Source organism: Artibeus jamaicensis, unplaced genomic scaffold (genome assembly GCF_021234435.1).
Source record: "Artibeus jamaicensis isolate MK-2021 breed Jamaican fruit bat unplaced genomic scaffold, CSHL_Jam_final scaffold_754, whole genome shotgun sequence".
Classification (NCBI taxonomy): Eukaryota; Metazoa; Chordata; class Mammalia; order Chiroptera; family Phyllostomidae; genus Artibeus; species Artibeus jamaicensis.
The window spans coordinates 6,253,938-6,271,868 of record NW_026522054.1 but is presented as its reverse complement, the minus strand read 5'-3'; the positions used below and the strand labels follow the sequence as shown (position 1 = coordinate 6,271,868).

Below are 17,931 nucleotides of genomic sequence, written 5' to 3'. Positions count from 1 at the left end.
TCCCCGGAGCTCCCACCGAACAGATGCCGCCGGCAGCCGAGCCTGCCTGGACGACGAGGGGCGGTAGCTGGTTCGGGGAGTTGGGCCAAGCCATTGATTGATCACCGCACATTCCAGACCCCCGCCCCCGCCCCCCAGGCCCTTCATCACTCTGCGCTCCGGGCGGGGCGCGGAAACCCAGCTCTTTAGGGTGCGTTTTGCGCTCAGCGGGGCGTTGTCTGGGGTCTGCGCTCTGGCCAAAGGCAAGGAGGTGGAGATGGCTATTAACTTTATCCGGCGCTGGGGGCGGTGGACCGACTCAAACCCGGGGAGACGCGCGTGGGGGGGGGGGGGAGATGGCGCGCAGACTGACTTACTGACTCTGGACGGGCGGAATCCGTCCTGTTACCTGGTCTCGGGTGCCCAAGGGTCTGCGTGGCCCCAGCAGTCCCGGGCACACTCAGGCCACGGGGAAGCGGTCGGAGAAAACGGGCCTCTGGCCGATGATCTACCCACTCCCCAACGCAGCGCGCCCTCGCAGCGGGAGCCGGGGGCGCAGGATCACTGGGAGGCCCCCGCGCGGGTAGGGCACGGTGTGTGAGCAGAGAGATTGGCCGCTTCAGGATGCGGTCGGGGTGACGATGCCCCCCTCCTGCCCGCCCCTCCCTGTGTCCCTACAGCGGCTCCTCCACTGTGCGTTTGTCCAGGGCGCGGTGAGCTGGGGACACCCCCGCGCCTACGAGCCGCGCGCGATAACAACACGGGATGCGGGGCCAGTGGGGCTCGGCAGGGGCGGACCCACCTCTCTGCCGGCCGCCAGCACAGCTCTACAGTTTAGCGGTGGCCAGAGATTCGGCAGGAGCCACGAGGCCAAGCCCTGCGGCTTCCTCTTCCCGCCCCCGATCCCGAATGCGGCTCGGGGAACCGGCACACCGGGCAGAGTGCCTCTCTCGATCCGACCCGATCACTTACTTGGCTTCACCAACCAGTCTCACCAGCCAACCAGTCTGCTAGTTCATCTTCCGAGGTCCCCTCACCCCGACTTTCCCCTCCCCTCCCCGCCTGGCCTCCTTCGCTTTTTCTCTCCTCCATAACACCCTCCTTCTCCCGCATCTCGGTCCTGTCTCGCAACCAGGGAGGGAACAAGCCCCCCGGGTTCAGTTGCTATGGCCGCTGGCGAGGCCATCGGACGGGTGGACGGATGGCGACACCCACCCCAGACGCTTAGGTGTTCGTATTCATCCCTGTCCGAAGCGGCGCGCGCTCGCTTGCTCTCTCTCTCTCCTCTTTTGGGTGACGAACCATTTTAAGTGTTTGGTAAACACACACATTCTACACACGCGCGCGAGCGCACAGGCGCGCACACTGAACCACGCGCTGCGCACACTTTAGAATACAAATTTCGGGTGGGAAGAGGAAGCCGTCAGGAACCTCCCAACGCCCCTACACCCAGGATTCCGGGCTTGCAGGCTTCGGCACCCAGAGTCTCAAGAAGGGGGCTCCGCGAGTCTGGCCGTTTTGGGTCTGGAGCTTAACCTTGAAACCGTTAGTGGGAACGTAGGGCGTCCGGGGGGGGGGCGGGGAGGCTGGGACCCCCGACCCCTAAGCAAAGAGCTGCAGGTCCTTCCACGGCCTTTCGTAAAGACCAGGCTGCCCACCGAGGAGTTTTGGACGCTGACACCCCCGCCCCCACCGCCACACACGTAAATGTGCCTTTCTTTTTTTCCTGAGCAGAGGGGATAGTTTGGGCAGAAGTATCTTTAACTGTTGCCAGGAACTGAAAAAAATTGCCCCCACCATGGGCAATTTTTGCCCCCCCCTATGGGCAGGTGTCCAGTCCCCACGCTCAAGCCTTTGCTCCGACGTAGAGAAGGCGACAGGGCCGGTGTTGCCGTGGAGTTGGGGTGGGTGGTTCAGGGGACTTCCGGGCTAGCGGGGGACAGCGAGGTCTCCGAGCACCGCCCCGGAGGCTCCAAGCGCACCGCTGCCGGCCTGGCCCGCAGCCGCTGCCTCCTCCGGAGACTGAACCCGGTGCGGGGGTGCCTGGCGGTGGGGCCGCGGGTGCGGAACCGACCTCGCAAGCGCCTTAGGATACGGGGGGGCTGCGGGGAAACAAAGCCCCGTGCGGGGCCGAGGGGGCATCTCCCTTTCTTCTCCGGGCCCCTCGCGTTCCACATACACATGGTTTGGGAGTCCATAGCTTCACCGCGGGCGCGGGGGCGGGTATTTTTTAAAATAACCTGGCTTTTCGAGGTGGAGGGGCGGCCTGTAATCCACCTGCTGGAACAGCCGGAGAGGGCAGCGCCCTTGCCCAGGAGGGCAACAGCCACCGCGGCAGGAGTATACTCCACCCCCACCCCGTGAACCCCACAGCGAGACCCCCAGCTTCCCTGTGGTTTTTCGGTGTTGGAAACAGTCTAGACATCAACCCCCCTTGATTTACCGCGCCTCGCAGCAGAGGTCTCCAGAAAGCAGCCGATCTGGACCGGGAAGCCAGTTTTTCTGGGCGCACGCGTGTGTTTGGGTTCCCACACCCAGTAAGAGACCTGGCTGTTTACTAGGTTCGGTTACAACGCAGCTACCCTCATGCAGCGGGGCCAGCGTATGTGGTCCTGTCGTGTTTACCGTGGGAGCCCCCCACCCGCGCCACACCCGACGCGTGGTTCACAAGCATCTCCCGAGAACCACGGAGAACTGCGGACCCTGACTCGGGCTCCCGCTGCAGAAGCAGGAAGAAGATCCCCCCGCCCAAGACCGCGGCCGCCAGCAGCGGCAGAGGCTCCTTTGCCCCGTTGCCAGGAAGGCTTCAGGCTCTGCCCGCAGGAGTCAAAGCGCAAGGGTCCTCGGTGATGGGCATCCGGACTCCCTGCTTCCTGGGCTCTGCTCCCCGCAGGAAACGCTCAGGGGAAGAGCCTGCTCCGAGGGCGGGGTCTCCCAAGTTATTTCCATCTGCCAAGGGGCTTCTTCAAAACACTCTCTTTCTTAGGTAGGGGGCTGCCTTCCAAAATGAATGTCCTGTGCCCTTTGTCAGGTCTCCAGAAAGATGGGCATTTGGGGCTCTGTTGTTTTCTCCCTCTCCGGACTGTGAAAGAAGCAGTCTCCCCCCCCCCCCAGGGAAAAAGTTGGTGTTGCCCTGGGAGTGGAAGGGAGATGGGCTTCCAGGAACCCACCACCCTTCCCGGGGAAGGACAGCTGCAGCCCCCCGGATCACCATGTGGACCCCCTCCTGTTCACCACCACAGCCCCTCCAGAGAGGGTGAAATGAGCCACGGGGACCTCACAGGGCACAGGATCGGCACCAGCAAACACTGGGGCACCAGAAGGCCACGCCGGGGAAGCAGTGTAATAATGTTTGACCTAACGTGCAACAGAAGTCACAGTCAGTGGGAACAGTCCGGAAGGGCTCTCCTTTTGAGTTGAACACAACAGAAGGCACAAACCCTTGTTGGCTCCCTAAGGTCCTTCCAGGGGCCACAGGCAGAGACCAAGGTACACCCCTGGGTGTTCGAGAACCCTTCAGATCCCACTGGAGAACGGGCTGAGGGCCCACTCTGGGCACAGCCAGCCTTCCGTGGGCAGGACAGGCTTCCCAGGGGCTAGGTCCTCAGCAGGGAGCAGAGGTGGTGTGCAGAGGGGAGGCCCCAAAGAACAGCCCCTGAGGCCCTGGCCCAGGTTGGAGAGGATGCGTGTGGGGGGTGTTTACCCAGCAGTGGCTGGACGGGGTGGAGAGAGAGATTCCGCCGGGAGATGCGCAGGGAATGGAGGAGTGAAACGTGGGGGAGGGGAGAAAGAACGCTTTAATGGAGGCATCCTAAGTGGCCTGACCCCCAGCTGAGAGTGATTTAGTTTTCACTGAGAGAACAGATGGAAGATGAGCGCATTTCTCGTCGCCGAACGGCACTTCCTGGCCGGTCAGGTGCTGAGCAGTACAGCATGGTGTCAACCTCCCCGGAGCTCGAGATATAAATAAAATGGCGTCTGTCTCCAAATGCTCCTGCCTGCCGCCCCCTCTGCCGGGCTGCCGACCCCGAGGAGGTAACAGTGGGGAGTAAGAGGCTACAGGGAAATTCAGGGGGTACCAGTGTCATCCGGTTGCTCGTCTTTATTTAATGGAACAGCCTTTATTTTCTTTCTTCAACATATGTGTCTGATGATGAGGGAGGCAGAAAGGAAAAAAAAAAAAGGAAAAGAACTATCCACACCCCAGCATTCGCTAGCTTTTCTCATTGTGTCGATGTCCCTTTAATAGACAGACTTACTACGGACCTGGCACTGGAGCCCTGAGAAGCAGAGAACAATTCTGGGTTTGGGTGTTGAGTTTTTAAAATAAGGTTTAATAAAGGAGGACAGAGATGAAATTCTTGTCAAACGTAAAAACAGGAATTGAATTGCTTCTTCTTAGCTGGGTCTTTAACATTGACTTGACCATACGGACACTGTGGAAGAAATAAAACATCACTGAGTTACTCAGTGATCATCTTGGAAAAGTGCAACACTCCTCACAGTGGGAAGAAGGGTCGGCCCAGCATGTCATCAAGGTCACCTGACCTACCAGGTCCTGCAGATTAACAGGAGAATAATGAGCACTCTGACCAACACTCCTCACTAGGGCCCAGGAATCATTTCCTAAAAGCACCCTTCCGACCTTAAGATTTTACTCTCGATGACTCGCTCTTGGAAAATCCCCGAGTCCCCAGTTCATGTGCTTCATAAGAAACAGAAAACAGTGCAGGTAGGCGCATGCGTGGAAGTGGAGGCTTTTTTCAACGTTGGCTGCGGTTAACGCGCGGACTTAGTGTCTGCTCCTCAGTTATAAAGCGGGTCACTTACGGGAAGACCATTTTGCTCTAAAGCACACAGTCCAAGTGGTCTGGGGATAGAGGGTCTCACCTCTGTAACAATCTCCCCGACTACAGTATGCTTTCGAAAAGTTCCCGTGGGGAGTTACACATTTATTTTTTGCTCAGAACAGGGAAGGAGCAGTTAGTTTATCTGACTCTGTGCACATCTGAATCACTGAAAGAGACATTTCAGGAAATGGACAGTTGGGGGGTAGCAGGGGTCATGGTCAAACACAGAGGAGAAAAGTGCCACACAGAGAATGACGGAGGTGGGGGGGGAGTGGGGAGAAGAGAAGGAGAAACGAGGAGGAAGATGAAGAAGAAAAGGAAGGAAGGAAGGAAGGAAGGGAGGGAGGGAGGGAGGGGAGAAAAAGGAACAAAGAAAGAAAATCCTTATCGTGTAAAGGAAATCCACCTCTCAACACTAGGCAGGTGTCTATTCATTGTTAATAATGAAGAAAAGTGCTTTCTGGGATCTAGTCTGTGACATTCGGGCTCCCCTTTCCTGCCCTCTTTGTACTTACCTGCTGAACACGGCCTACGTAAAGACAAATTTCCTTGTAGGAAAGAGTTCCCATGGATTTTGCACATCACGGCATTTCAAGGACCTGTGGTCGTCTCCCACTGTTACCAAATCCCATTAAGTTGAAAGGTCCCGTGTTGGTCCTAAGGACTTGGTTGTCCTGGGCTAGAGGAGCCAGTGAAAAGTGCATTCCAGGTCTATTTAGCTTTTTTATTTGACCTGTCAAATAACAGGCATTTATCCAGTCACAGAAGCATGGCAGACCACCCGTGCAAGGCGAGAATTTCCTACTTACGTGTCTGCAGGCAGAGCCGCAGCACCGGCCCCTCCGCACGTGGGCCAGCTGCGTTAGTACCACGTAGCCAGTGGCCGGGTCCAGGTAGCTCAGATGGCCGGCCTGGAGAGTCACAAATAAGACAACTCATTCATCTCCACCTTTGTCATACCTCCTCCTCCTCCTGCTAAATTTTACTCACAAAATCCTGCAAAACTTTCTTTAAACAATATGAAACCTCTTGCCGGCCATTTCGGCGGCTCCCGACCAGGAACGACCGCGTACATTCCAACATCATGCGCAATCTGGCTTTAGACGGCAGGAGGGGGAAATACACAGTCTGAGAAAAGCTGAGAAGTGGACGGGGAAACAAGAAGTCCTCTATGCCCAGGAATGATGCAGCCCCGGCCCGGGTGTGTTTCATTCGGTTCCTGAGTAAGAAGTTTAATAACAGGTGATTTTGTTGACTTGAAGAGCTTAAGAGGCTGAAAATGAACTTTCACTCAGAAGTTGCACTTGCAATTTCAGTGCTTAAAATATGTGGAAAATGATTTAACTGCACAGAAAAGGTGCTAATCGAAACCAACAGTCTGTAGAAAAAAGTATTACCTCCGCCATTATTGAACACTTTTCTTTCCCTCCGTGATGTGGGACCACATTGAATGGTTTACACTATTTTCTTTCTCTTTTTTTAAAGAGGGTCGTTAGTTCTGTTTTCGGCAGAAACTAGAGTATTGTTTTACCAGGTTAACACACTCTGCTTTCATGAGTTTGATGCCAAGCCTTCAGACGCCGAGGAAGCGCCCTCTGCCTGCATTCACACGTGGTTTTCCAAAGCGGCCCATGTGTGTGGCGTGAAGGTGACCACTCAACCGCCTTTGGATCTGGGGCATGCGGTGATGTTCTGTAGCCTGGAGGATTACAGAAGTCCCTTGCAGAGGGACTGCCTCCCGTTTTTTCAAAGAATGCTTTTGTCACGCGTGACTCTGCACCAGTCGCAACAGCCTTTTCGTGCCAATCGGCACGGGACTTGCATTTCTGAGTGCACCACCCAGTCCTCCTTCTGAGTGTCTTCCCACGGCTGAATATCTTATTATGGTTGGGGATTCATCCAATGTGCTCCATGAGTGAAGCGTGGAACAGAAGGACAGGCCAAGTTCAAGTCTTCGTCTCCTCTATGGCATCCCAGGAAAGCACCGCCAGGGCAGCAGGGACCCAGTGAGCAAGCCCCGAGACCCATCCCAGGGACCTCCCCAATCCTCTGGGACCACAGGAGCAGGTCACAGGAAACCAGGGGCAGAAAACACTGCTGGAAAATGACTCACTGTTGACACCACACTTTACTGACAATGTCCGTGTTTGAAGACTTAGAAGACAAACAGATAAACAAACAAACAAAGCATAGCAGACTCTGTTAGCAGCCTCCTTTTCACTTTTTATAACTTCCAGGTTGTCTGAGGGCCATCGTCTGGGCACCTGGCAGCCTCCCATATTGCTCCTGCCGCCTTTCCCAGTGGGTTGAGAACCCGGGAGCTTGTTGGCTGCCCAAGCTTAATTCGTCTTCAGTGGGTGAGCCTCAGCTCATGGGGACAGCAGAGATGAAACAAAAGCACCGACAGGTTGACAAGTGAGATGTTCAGTGGGGTGGGCCTCCCAAGGATGAAGGGAAGAGAGGGACCTGCCTGGAGCTATGTATGAAGGACCACCGGGAGGCAGGGGCTTCTGTCTGCAGAAGGAGAAAAACAACCAGCTTGTACTGGGTTTATTGTGGCCTCCTGGACAGTCAGCCTGTGACAAGTGCGGAAACCCGGGAACCTCGAGCGAGACAAAGCTTTTCTCCTGTCCCAGGAGGACTGAGCTGGCTTTGCAGGCCACTGGCCTTCCCTCTGAAAAGAACACTTTTGTTCATATTTACCGCATTTCCATGTGAAGCACAAGAAGTTACACATTCTTGCACAAAGAGTGGAAGGAAGCACAACCCAAAGCCAGCAGTCACTCCCTGACCTCGCTGTGCGGGGGTTTAACACCTGAAGGAGTCAGGCAGGATGCTCAGGGCCTGCCGACTGGCACGGCTGCCTTCTGCTGCTTTGGCTCAGGCCGCGGGGTAACACCAGTCCTGTCGAGTACTGGCCCCGCGAGATGCATTAAATAGCTTATTATAGAACCTACTTGCTCTCCCGAGATAAAAGAAAACGTATCTGTATATAAACATGCTACCTTTAAACTCATATAGTCTGAGGAGTCAGAAGCGCATGAGGGGAGACGCTGAGTTTTGATATTGATGCTAACGACCAAGTAACTGATTGTCAAGCTCCCACAAACAAGAAAAACAGCTCAAGATTGTCCAGGAAGTACGTGAATGTCCAACGACGGTTTCCTTTAAAATCGTGCTCCAAAAACCGGAGGGAAGGGATGATAGGCTGGTGACAAGCAATAAGTAAACGAAACAGAGGCTCGTTGGATTTTTCATTACTAAAATCACGGGAGGGCGGGGCGCTTAACTGATCAGGCGGATGCGCGCACAACACGTTTTTTCCGGTGACTTCTAGGCTCCTCTACCCGCCCCACCGACTCCTGCACGCCCGTCCCTCGACACAAACACCCACACAGAGGCAAAGACACACATGCACGTGTACGGGTACGCACCATACATAACACGCACACCGCGCGCGATGATGGGTCCCACGCGGCCGGAATTTAGCTCGTGCACAGATCAGAAACGAGTCACACTCACACTCAGGACAAACGTTAACTCTTAGCCAGGAATCAGGAACTGGGAACAGTTTTCAAGCGAAAAGGGGTGGGAAGCGTGCGTGTGGTCAGCAGCCAGAGGCCAGATCACTTGAGGTACCCCAAGCACTCCATCAGTCCTGGACGCGCAGGCCCACGGACCCCTGGGTCCCGTGGGCCCGCCGGGACCAGTCTCATCGCGCAAGCGCAGGAGCACGGAGGGCGCTGGGTGGGGCAGGGAGCGGGGCGTACAGGCGGGGCCTCAAGGCGCAGGCGCACCAGCAGCCCGGTGGGACGGGGGCGGGGGCCGGGGCTCACCGCGCAGGCGGCGGCGTGCAAGTCCGCGATCCGTTGCTCGGCCGCGGTTAACTCTTGGCTCCCCGGGAGCCTCTCCGCCCCCGCGGGCCTGTCCTGCGAGGGGGGTTCGGCGCCGCCGCGATCTCGCTCGGAAGCAAAGCAGAGGTTGACGCCGGGGTGCTGGTGGAGCCCTGCTTTGACCCAGAGGGGCCGTGGCGGCCGGGCTGCGGGACGCCGTCCCCCGAGCGCCGTGCCCACCAGCGCCGGGATCTGCCTGGCCCTCATGGCCGCCGCTGGCCCAGCCGCCCCGCCCTCGCCTGGCCCTGGCCCCGCCTTGCACTGCAGGCCAGCCCCGCCCGCGCCGAGCCTGCAGCCGCAGGAATCCGCCCAGACCTGGTAGACAGTGGGGGACGCGCATTTCCAGCCTCCGGGCCTGGACTCTCAGTCCTCCGGTTTTCTTCTGAGGTGGCAAATGCACATGGAGCATGATCGCCACAACCGTCAGTGACGAGAGATGCCGAGGGGCGCAGAAAGGGCCGGGGACGCCACGTTGACAGGGGCGCGAGACCACGTGGGAGGCCGGCCCCGCCTGCAGTGAGGACCCAAGGTGCAATCAAACAGCAGAAAGAGGGGTGATTTCTGTCCTGAATTGGAAATCGAACTTGAGGAAGTGAGCACAAGCCCGGGTGCTAGAATGAAATTATTGTCTCTGCTCTCCCCAGTCCCCACCCCGCTTCTGCCTGGGCCTGGGTTTCTGGAACAGGGGTTTGGTTTTCCAGGACCAAGGACAAGGGTGGATTTTTGACCAGCACCACCTCTCTGGACATCTGCGTGTATTGTGCGACCCCATCGTCACATTTGGAGTTTCTCAGTGGGTCCCGATCAAAACAATCCTATTGGTGCATTTTAAATCTCAGAATGACAATAAATCGGAACCCTATTTTGCAAATCTGTTTACTTGGTGGTGGCATGACAGGTTACCAGCTCGGTGATCTAAGAGTTCAGGACCTGGAAAATTAAGGAGAGGCCCTTAGGGGAAGTGATGGAAGGGGGGGGGGCAACTGGAGATCAGCCAAAGCAAGAGGCTGTGATTAGAAAAGGGAATTCACCCTAAATCACCTGCGGAGTGGGCTTGGGGGGGTGGTATTGCCAAACCAAACTCTCAAATTAAAAAAATAAGTCTGGAAGTTCAGACTGAGTTTTTAAAATGGAGGATGAGAACCTGTTAACAGATCATGAAATTGATGCAGAGGGTGGGGACAAAGGGGAAACAGACTAGCCCAGGTTTGCATCAGAGTAAAGTCATCTTACCTAGGAGGAGTATTTGTACGAGAAACTTATATTGGTGGGTGAGGGGTGGGTGTGCGCGTAAAGGGGTCGAGCAAGGGAGGCCTTTGTGGTGACAGAGTAGCATGGTATCCCAACCACGTGTGATCAGATGTGGAACACGCACACTTGTTCCCGTGTGAACTGGTGTGGACGATGCGCTGTCTGGATGTAGCAGTTACAGTACAACCGGGTGACGGTGCCTCTCTGTACCATCTTTGCAACTTCCTGTGAATCCATAATTGTTTTCAAATTTAAAAACTACTGTAATTAAAAAAAGATGTAAAGATACTTCTCAGATCACTTGGGAAGGCAGATTGCCGAATTAACCTGGAAACTTTCCCTGTCTCCTCCATCCCCAGGCTTAAAAATCATCCTGTCTTGCTGAGGCCTTTGGGCTCTCGGGCTGAGAAAACTGCTTCGTGCTCACAGGGCACCGGTGTGTGCCTTCTTATAGATTCCCACATTTAAAACATCCTGCCTGGAAATCTGTATAATTAAGAGTTGATAAAGGATGTTGGTACAGATAATTGCCACACATTGGATAATTATAGTATCATTTAGATAGGGACTAGATTATCCCCTTTAATTTTATCGTGCACTTTGGCAAAGGGATCATTTCATAAGTAACTTTCATTTACTGTGTCTCTTGTTTCAAAAAGTTGCCGCAGGCTGGACCCTTGCTCGCTCCACGCAGCCTGTGGTCATGTCGTCCGGGATTCTCTGTTCCTAGGAGACAGAACCGTATGTCGGGGTGCAGCCTTCCCCCTTAGAACGATGGCACACGAAGTCCTCACTTTATTTACAATACACTGATGAGCTCTGGGAAATGGCTTTGGGCCACCATGCTACATGTACCATGACCTTGGGTATATTATATAATCCTCCCCGTCCTTTGAGATGTTTGTGTTGATGCTGCACGTGCTTGTTATTTTGGAAGGGGGAGGGGGAGAAGTTCACAGAGAGGCATTTCCCTGGGCCTCTTGGACATTGATTTCTAAATAGTCACATCAGGCAGGCTGTAAGATAGGCTCCTGGTTGCAAGATAGAGACCACAGCTTAATCTGGTTACAATGAGAAGAATGTGCTCACAACCGAAGTTTGTGGCTTGGCTGTGGGCTCCTGAAAGGACCAGGGCTCAGCCTCTGATTTTCAGCTCTGCCCCCCCCCCCCCCCCCCCGTGCTAACTCCCTGTCCAGGCAGGCTCTTTGCTCGTCAGTGCAACAAGGCTGCAAGCAGCTCCCAGGGCTCTGCAGCTAAAGAGAGAGGCTTGTCAGGAAACGCCTGCACAAGGTTCATTTTATTTTATTTTTTGCCCCAAGAGGTCCTAACGGCCATCTCTCCCCATCAGTTCTGTTCCTGAACTAATCTTTGCAAGAGCAGGTTATCCTTAAGCCAATCAGGGCTCGTTCTGGGAGCTACAAACCCAGGGCTTGGGAGGCTGGGGGTGCAGGGCGAACAAGTGTCCATTACCCTGTGACTTGCAAAGGCACAGTAGATGCCTCCTGCCCCCCAGTCCTCTTAGTAGTTAGTGTTAAGCATTTCAAACATTTTCATTGTCCTTGTGGTTTCCTTCTAGATGCCTGTCCTTTAATCTCCCACAATTGGGAGATTTTGGCTTTTATCTATATGTAATAATGTTTTCTGCAGTGTTTTTCCAGCAGCTCATAAACGAGGCAGTAGGGAACATGTTGTTTTCATCTTTGTATCTCCACAGCCCATCTTGTACATTCATGCACAGAACTGTGACTCTTAGTAGCAAGTAATGAAGTTTTGAATGGAGAAACAGCTCAGTAAAATCCTTCATTCTCAAACACAGATCAACAACACTCCACATGAAAGTTTAAATTTAACATTGTGCACATAATACTGCAGATTTGGATGTATTTACTGTGTCTAATATGTATTAATTATTGCCAATGAATACTTAAAAAAACTAGGTGATAAGTATACCCACTCTGTTAAATTTTATTTATGCAATAGCGTTGGGCCATTTTACTGCTCACCGGGACAGATGCCCACATTAGCAAGTGAGCTGATCCAAGCCCCTGAAACGCTGCCTCTAATTGGCTTGGAGTGCTGTCTGGAGTGAGTTATGAACGCGGGCATATCAGCGCTGGGGTGTCAAGGTCCTTGTCCCGGGCGCTGCAGACACTGATGGCTGTCTCTCAAATAGCCGGATGCTGTGTTGGGACATGTCACGCTCCACTAGTGTGCATTTTCACTATCACTTCTCAGGACTCAGAGCACATGGTAACACCCCCTGAGGTTGCCGGCAGGGAGTCTTCACTGTGCAGAATCGGACATCCAGTGGCAGACTTGGGTTCGTGGAGATGGTCCTGAGAGATTCCCCAAGGGAGTTATAACTGCTTCCACCCGGTGAATCTCTGCTGCCTCCGCGGTGGAGCCGAACCCACCGGGGCTGCAGCCCAGGCTTCTCCTTCCGTGTCCTGCTTGTTCTCTTGGATGAGCTGGGTATGGATGGGCAACACGCAGGAGAAGGTCTAGCCTCTCCATCATTTGGTGGAGGGCAGTCTGCCCTCTGCACCCGCTCTAACTTCAGTGTCTGGGGTGGCTTTGGGGTTAAATCCTGTTACTGGTACTGCGCCGACCCGCCTGAAACTCCATGCTGCTTTTAAAGCCATCCATCGTCTCCCCTTCCTCAGCTCGTCTCCCCGGACCACACTGCGGTGGTTCTACCTGTGCAAATGGCTTCACCCCATCACCTGCACGCCACTGACGGACACGGACACTGAAAAATACCCCCAACTCACTGTGTCCACCAGGGACCGAATCTCATTCCATTTGCAATTGTACTTCCCTGTTTACTTTCTGTTTTAAAGGTACACTTTATTCAGAGTGATTCTTGGTGATCCTGACCTCCTTCCATGCCTCCCCATTTCAGCACCGAGCCCTTCCAGTTTCACTTCTCTTGGTGTCACCTGTCTTCCTTGGCATCTGTCTTTGCTCTAGTTTAGTTCACGATCAGGTCTTTTTGCGGGGCTACAGTGAGAACAAATTCCTCACTGATACATAAATAATTTGTGGATAATAAATAATGCAGACTTTATTGACAAAAGTGCCCCTCATCGTCTTGGAGTGGTGAAGTTATACTTCACTTAAAGCCACAGCCCATCTGCCGCCTCCTCTGGGACGCCCTCCCTGGTTGCCCCCCGCCCCCGTGCTCCCTGTTTCCCCAGCACCGCCTGCAGGGGGCACTGGACGCAGGACCTCTAGGCCCCCACGACAACCTAAGGATGTCTCTGCACTTGACCTTTCTCAGTGTACAGTTTTATGTTTCTGAAACATAAAAGTTTTTAACTGCCAGGTTGTGAGGTCTTCAAGCTGAGAGACTGTCTTAATTATCTTCGTATCTCTCGTGGTGCCAATATACAGGAAATGCTGAAATGTTTGTTGAGATGGAGGATGAATGAATAAGGGCAGCAAAGGCACACATCTGAGTCTCATAGTAAAGAAATGATATAAATGCATCCTCCCCCAATACCTTGTGGGTAGGAATCACAAATAGTGGTTTGACCAGCCCATCAGTGGTTCTCGGGCTATTGCCCTGAGACACCAGGAACCAAGGTAACCAGGGAACCGACTTTACTTGGCCGTCTACTTAGGGAGTCCCCGCAACAGCCATTGAACCAACGACAGGTGCAACGCAGGGCCTGCGTTTCAAACCTGAGGCTGTGTCCGCAGTGACGTGTGGCCTCCTTCACCCCAGCGCTCGTCCCCGTCGTGAGCCGCGTACACACACAACGCCACGAGAAATCCCCATACTAGTTGCTTCCAGCCCTTGTGTTAACGCCCATGTTCAAAATGAAACCTACGTCTATGTATGTTCGGTACTAACGATGTAATTCCCAGAAAGACCATTGCTTTCCAAAACAAAAAACACACAGCAAGAAAGGAACTCCGTTTTTACCTTATTGCCGAGGCTGGATTGGTGCTGTGCCCTGAGGGCGAGGCAGGCGGCCTCGGTGTCGTGGGGTCCCCGCACCCCAGCGCACTGCAGGGCGATCTGGGTGAGGGGCTGTAAACACACCAGGGGAATCCGAGCGCCGTTCTCTGCGCCAGTACTGCTGCCGCCTGAGGGAGGGTGACCGCTGTTCCGTGACTGCAGTGAAGGGCGCAGCGAGTTGCAGGTCAAATACGCGTGACGCTGACGTGTCAGCCTCGTCGTCTACTGAGCATGATGCCTGTTAACATCCTCCCGGCGGCGGGCGCGCGCGATGCGCCCCAGTGGGCCAGAGAGCACACCCCGCCTGCTCCGGTTGCAGTGGGCGCCGCGTGCTGTGCGACGCGCCGCTGTGCTGCAATGTCACTGTGTGTGCCGTCACGCTCGTGGAGTTCTATCAGGATGTCATGGACGCCGAGTGATCTCTCCGTCCGGCGACAGTTGCTGATGGCCCCTTTCGGAGAGCGGTGACACGAGCCACAGTCTGCGCTACAAGTTGGGACAATAGTAACAGCAAGATCAAAGCGTCCTGGCCGGTCGGGCACTGCACGGGAGCGCGGCTCTGTCCACACTGTGACTCTTAAACAGGGGCACGCGTGGGTAATTCGTCCAGGTGGGTAATTTATCCAGCAGTCTAAGCCCCACAGCGGCGGGAACACGTGTACTCTGCCTGCCTGCTATCTTGTTTCCCTGTGCAGAGCCGAGCCTGCCCGGTAGGTAAACCAGTGACTGAATAAATCCCAACCGCAGGGGTGCAGGTGGGCAGGGCAGCGTCTTTGAAGGCGCACAGGCCTGGGGCTGAGTCTTAGCCCCTCCACCTTCCCGTTCGGTGCCCCTGGGACTTCTCTCAGCCCGGCCTCCTCCTCTGTAAGATGTGCAGGCCGCCTCGGATCTCATTTACTGTGAACATCAAATGAGATACTGCCCTATGGATCGTTCAGCACAGAGCTAGGCTCCTCTGCGTGGCTGGGGCTGTCAGTGAACTTGGAAACCGCTTCTGTGGTGTTAGTCCTGGTTATTGGTCCTCAGCTGCCTGGTAGTTCAATGGCTCATCTTCCCGTCAAACTTCAATGGCATGAGGCTTTGCTCGGCTGAATGACTGCCAGTTCCCTCGGGTGAATAACAAAAGTTTGCCAGATATGTGCACAATCCAACAAATTTTTCCATTAATTAAATAAAAAGTCTTCATCAAGTCAAAAACCTTCTATACAGCAAAGGAAATAATCAACAAAATGAAAAGACAACCTACAGAACAGAAAATATCTGCAAACAACATATTAAATAATGGGTTAAATACCCAAAATATATAAGAAACAGATACAACTCAAGAGAACCCCCCCCCAAAACCTGATTAAAGAATGGAGTCGAATAACCACTTTTACAATCAAGACATAAAAGTGGCCAACAGGCATAGGAAAAGATATTCAACACCACTAATCATCAAAGAAATGCAAATCAAAGCCACAATGAGATGTCAGCTCACACCTGCTGGAACTGCTTATGGAACAGGGACAAGTTGGAGAAGGTGCGGAGTAAAGGAAACACGCATTCACTGTTGACGGCAACGTGACTCGGGGCAGCCGCGGTGAAAACCAGCGCGAGGCTTCCTCAGTGAACCAAGAACAGAGCTTCCACGGGGCCCAGCAACCCCGCTGTGGGGCGCGTGTCCAGAGGAAATGAGATCAGGACCCTGAAGAGGGGTCCGGACCCCCGTGCTCACTGCAGCCTGATCGACAGGAGCCAAGATGCAGAAACAACCACAGGGCCCGCTGATGAGTGAGCTTCGAGCTCACAGGGCCTGGATTTCAAGAGGATGAATCATTTTAGTCCCCTTTCTGAAAATGCAGAGGATGGGGAAAAGGAAGGAAAAACAGTCCTTGGACACAGGGGTGGACGACACACCCTACATCACGGGGTTTTATCAGTAAAATAAACACACTTGAGGAGAGAAAGACTCACATCGAAATAGCGCGGCTAGTCACGGATGGTCACGCAAGACGTCCATCAGGGGCGTGCTGAACCCCTGATTGTGCTTTTTATTTGAATCCCCACTGGGCATTTTTGGTGGTTCCAGTGAATGCTCGTTTTATCATCATGCCGTCCGTTGTCTTTGAGTCCTCTGGCTGGAACGCTATTGACCTTGTCCCTTGGCTATTCTCTCACTTGTCATCAAGCTCCTAAAAGAGTTAATCCGTGGGTATGCGAGGTACTCTCTGGGCGTCTTTCCAATGGTTAGGTTAATCTTTCCCATTAATGTTCGTGTCTTTTAAAAAAGGTATTATTTATTTATTTATTTATTTTTAGACAGAGGGAGAAAGGGAGGGAAACATCAATGTGTGGCTGCCTCTCAAGCGCCCCCTACTGGGCACCTGGCCCATAACCCAGGCATGTGCCCCGACTGGGAATAGAACCAGCCACCTTTTGGTTCACAATCTGACACTCAATCCACTGAGCCACACCAGCCAGGGCTAATGTTTGTGTCTTAATGCTGGACACTCAGCCTCCCCTTTAAAAATTTTCAGTCCCATTTCCTATAAAGACTCACAGTTGGCTGGACTTGGGGTCTGTAGTAAGTAAGAGGTACTGGACACCACCATTTTTCCTCTTGCCACTGTGTGAGTCCTCCAATCAAGTTCTCTGTTCCTTCTTAGGCTCCCATTGAACACACTCTGGTTTCTAGAACTGAAGACTACCAGAGAACTTCATAGCTACTTTTGACTATTTGTAGCACTTTCACATGTAAGAGATTTCAGGCCAATTCACAGGAATAAGGGGTGGGAGGCAGTGAAGGCGGCAGGAAGAGGCTGAGGTCTGCGTTGCACGGACCTGCCTCTTGGGGGCAGTAGGGTGCAGGGCTTGAGGATGGCTCGCCACGGACTTGAAGTCAACACTGTGGGCTGTGATCTGTGCCTCGGTTTATTCCCTGAAGTAGATAGCATGGTCACTTCCCGGTTGGGTTCTTGCAAGGATTAAATGAGATGCTTCCTGCCAGGCACTTTTCATTGTGTCTGGCACAGATTAAATGTTGGATAACAGTTAGCTTGATTATTATGGAATAGGCTGCCTGGTCTGGCAGGGTCCCCACCATTAGAAGGATTTATGCAACGCCTCGGTTGCAGCTTCACAGATAAGATTTAAGATGCTCCAGCCCCTGAGATTTGCTGGTTTTAGCACCTGGTTTCTGGTAAATAGCAAGGTATCTTCCATATCCAGCAGTGGCGGAGCTAACCTGTGCAGCCTGCTCTCCCTGGTCGTACCACCGTCTGTGACCACAGCACAGGACAAAGGACACCACCACTTAGGTCCGGTTTACATTTCAGGCTCAGGGGGCGGCCCAGGTCCAGACGCCAGAGACCTGGACAGACAGACTGGGAGCTCCATTCAGGGAAGATACGAAGGGACGGTTCTTCCGATACTGTAGACTCTCCTATTGGACGGCAGACGTTTCGAAGGGGCACCACATTCACCGTGGGTAAGACACAGGCGGGAAAGCGAATGCAGTCACGTGATCTCAGGACACGCACAAGTCGTAAACATTTTGAAAACAACTCTGGCAACGTCTATATTATAAATTACAATACTTGTTCCATTGGCTTACCGAGTCTACTTTTTAAAAATAGATTCCATGTTTTTATTTTTAGAGAGAAGGGAAAGGAAAGGGGGAGAGAGGTAGGGAAACACTGATTGGTTGCCTTCCGTACCCACCCAGACCGGGGACCGAACCTGCAACCCAGGCATGTGCCCTGACCAGGGATCGAACTGGCGGCCTCTCTTCCACTTTGCAGGGTGACACCCAACCAACTGAGAGCCACACCGGTCAGGGCTCAAGACTGCTTTTGAGCAGCTTTTCTGTAGAAATAAAAACATCATTTTTAAGGGCTCTTTATTGTGGCATTGGTTGTAGTGGCCAAAAAAGTGCATATAATCTTACTGTCTGTCAACAGGACGATAGTTAAATACAGAACATTATGTGACCGTTTCAAAGAACGGCTTAGAT

At 53.5% G+C, this 17,931-nt stretch overlaps 1 protein-coding gene across 1 annotated transcript; it reads right to left on the bottom strand.

The window, feature by feature from the left end:
- Window positions 1–3,758: 3,758 nt before the first annotated feature.
- Window positions 3,759–8,954, bottom strand: CUNH1orf53 (chromosome unknown C1orf53 homolog). Its single transcript, XM_053659639.1, has 3 exons — window positions 8,666–8,954; window positions 5,639–5,740; window positions 3,759–4,415 (listed from the first exon to the last, which is right to left on the bottom strand). The coding sequence occupies exons 1-3, from the start codon at window positions 8,927–8,929 to the stop codon at window positions 4,344–4,346; spliced, it is 438 nt and encodes a 145-aa protein (XP_053515614.1). The 5' UTR covers window positions 8,930–8,954; the 3' UTR covers window positions 3,759–4,343.
- Window positions 8,955–17,931: the final 8,977 nt, after the last annotated feature.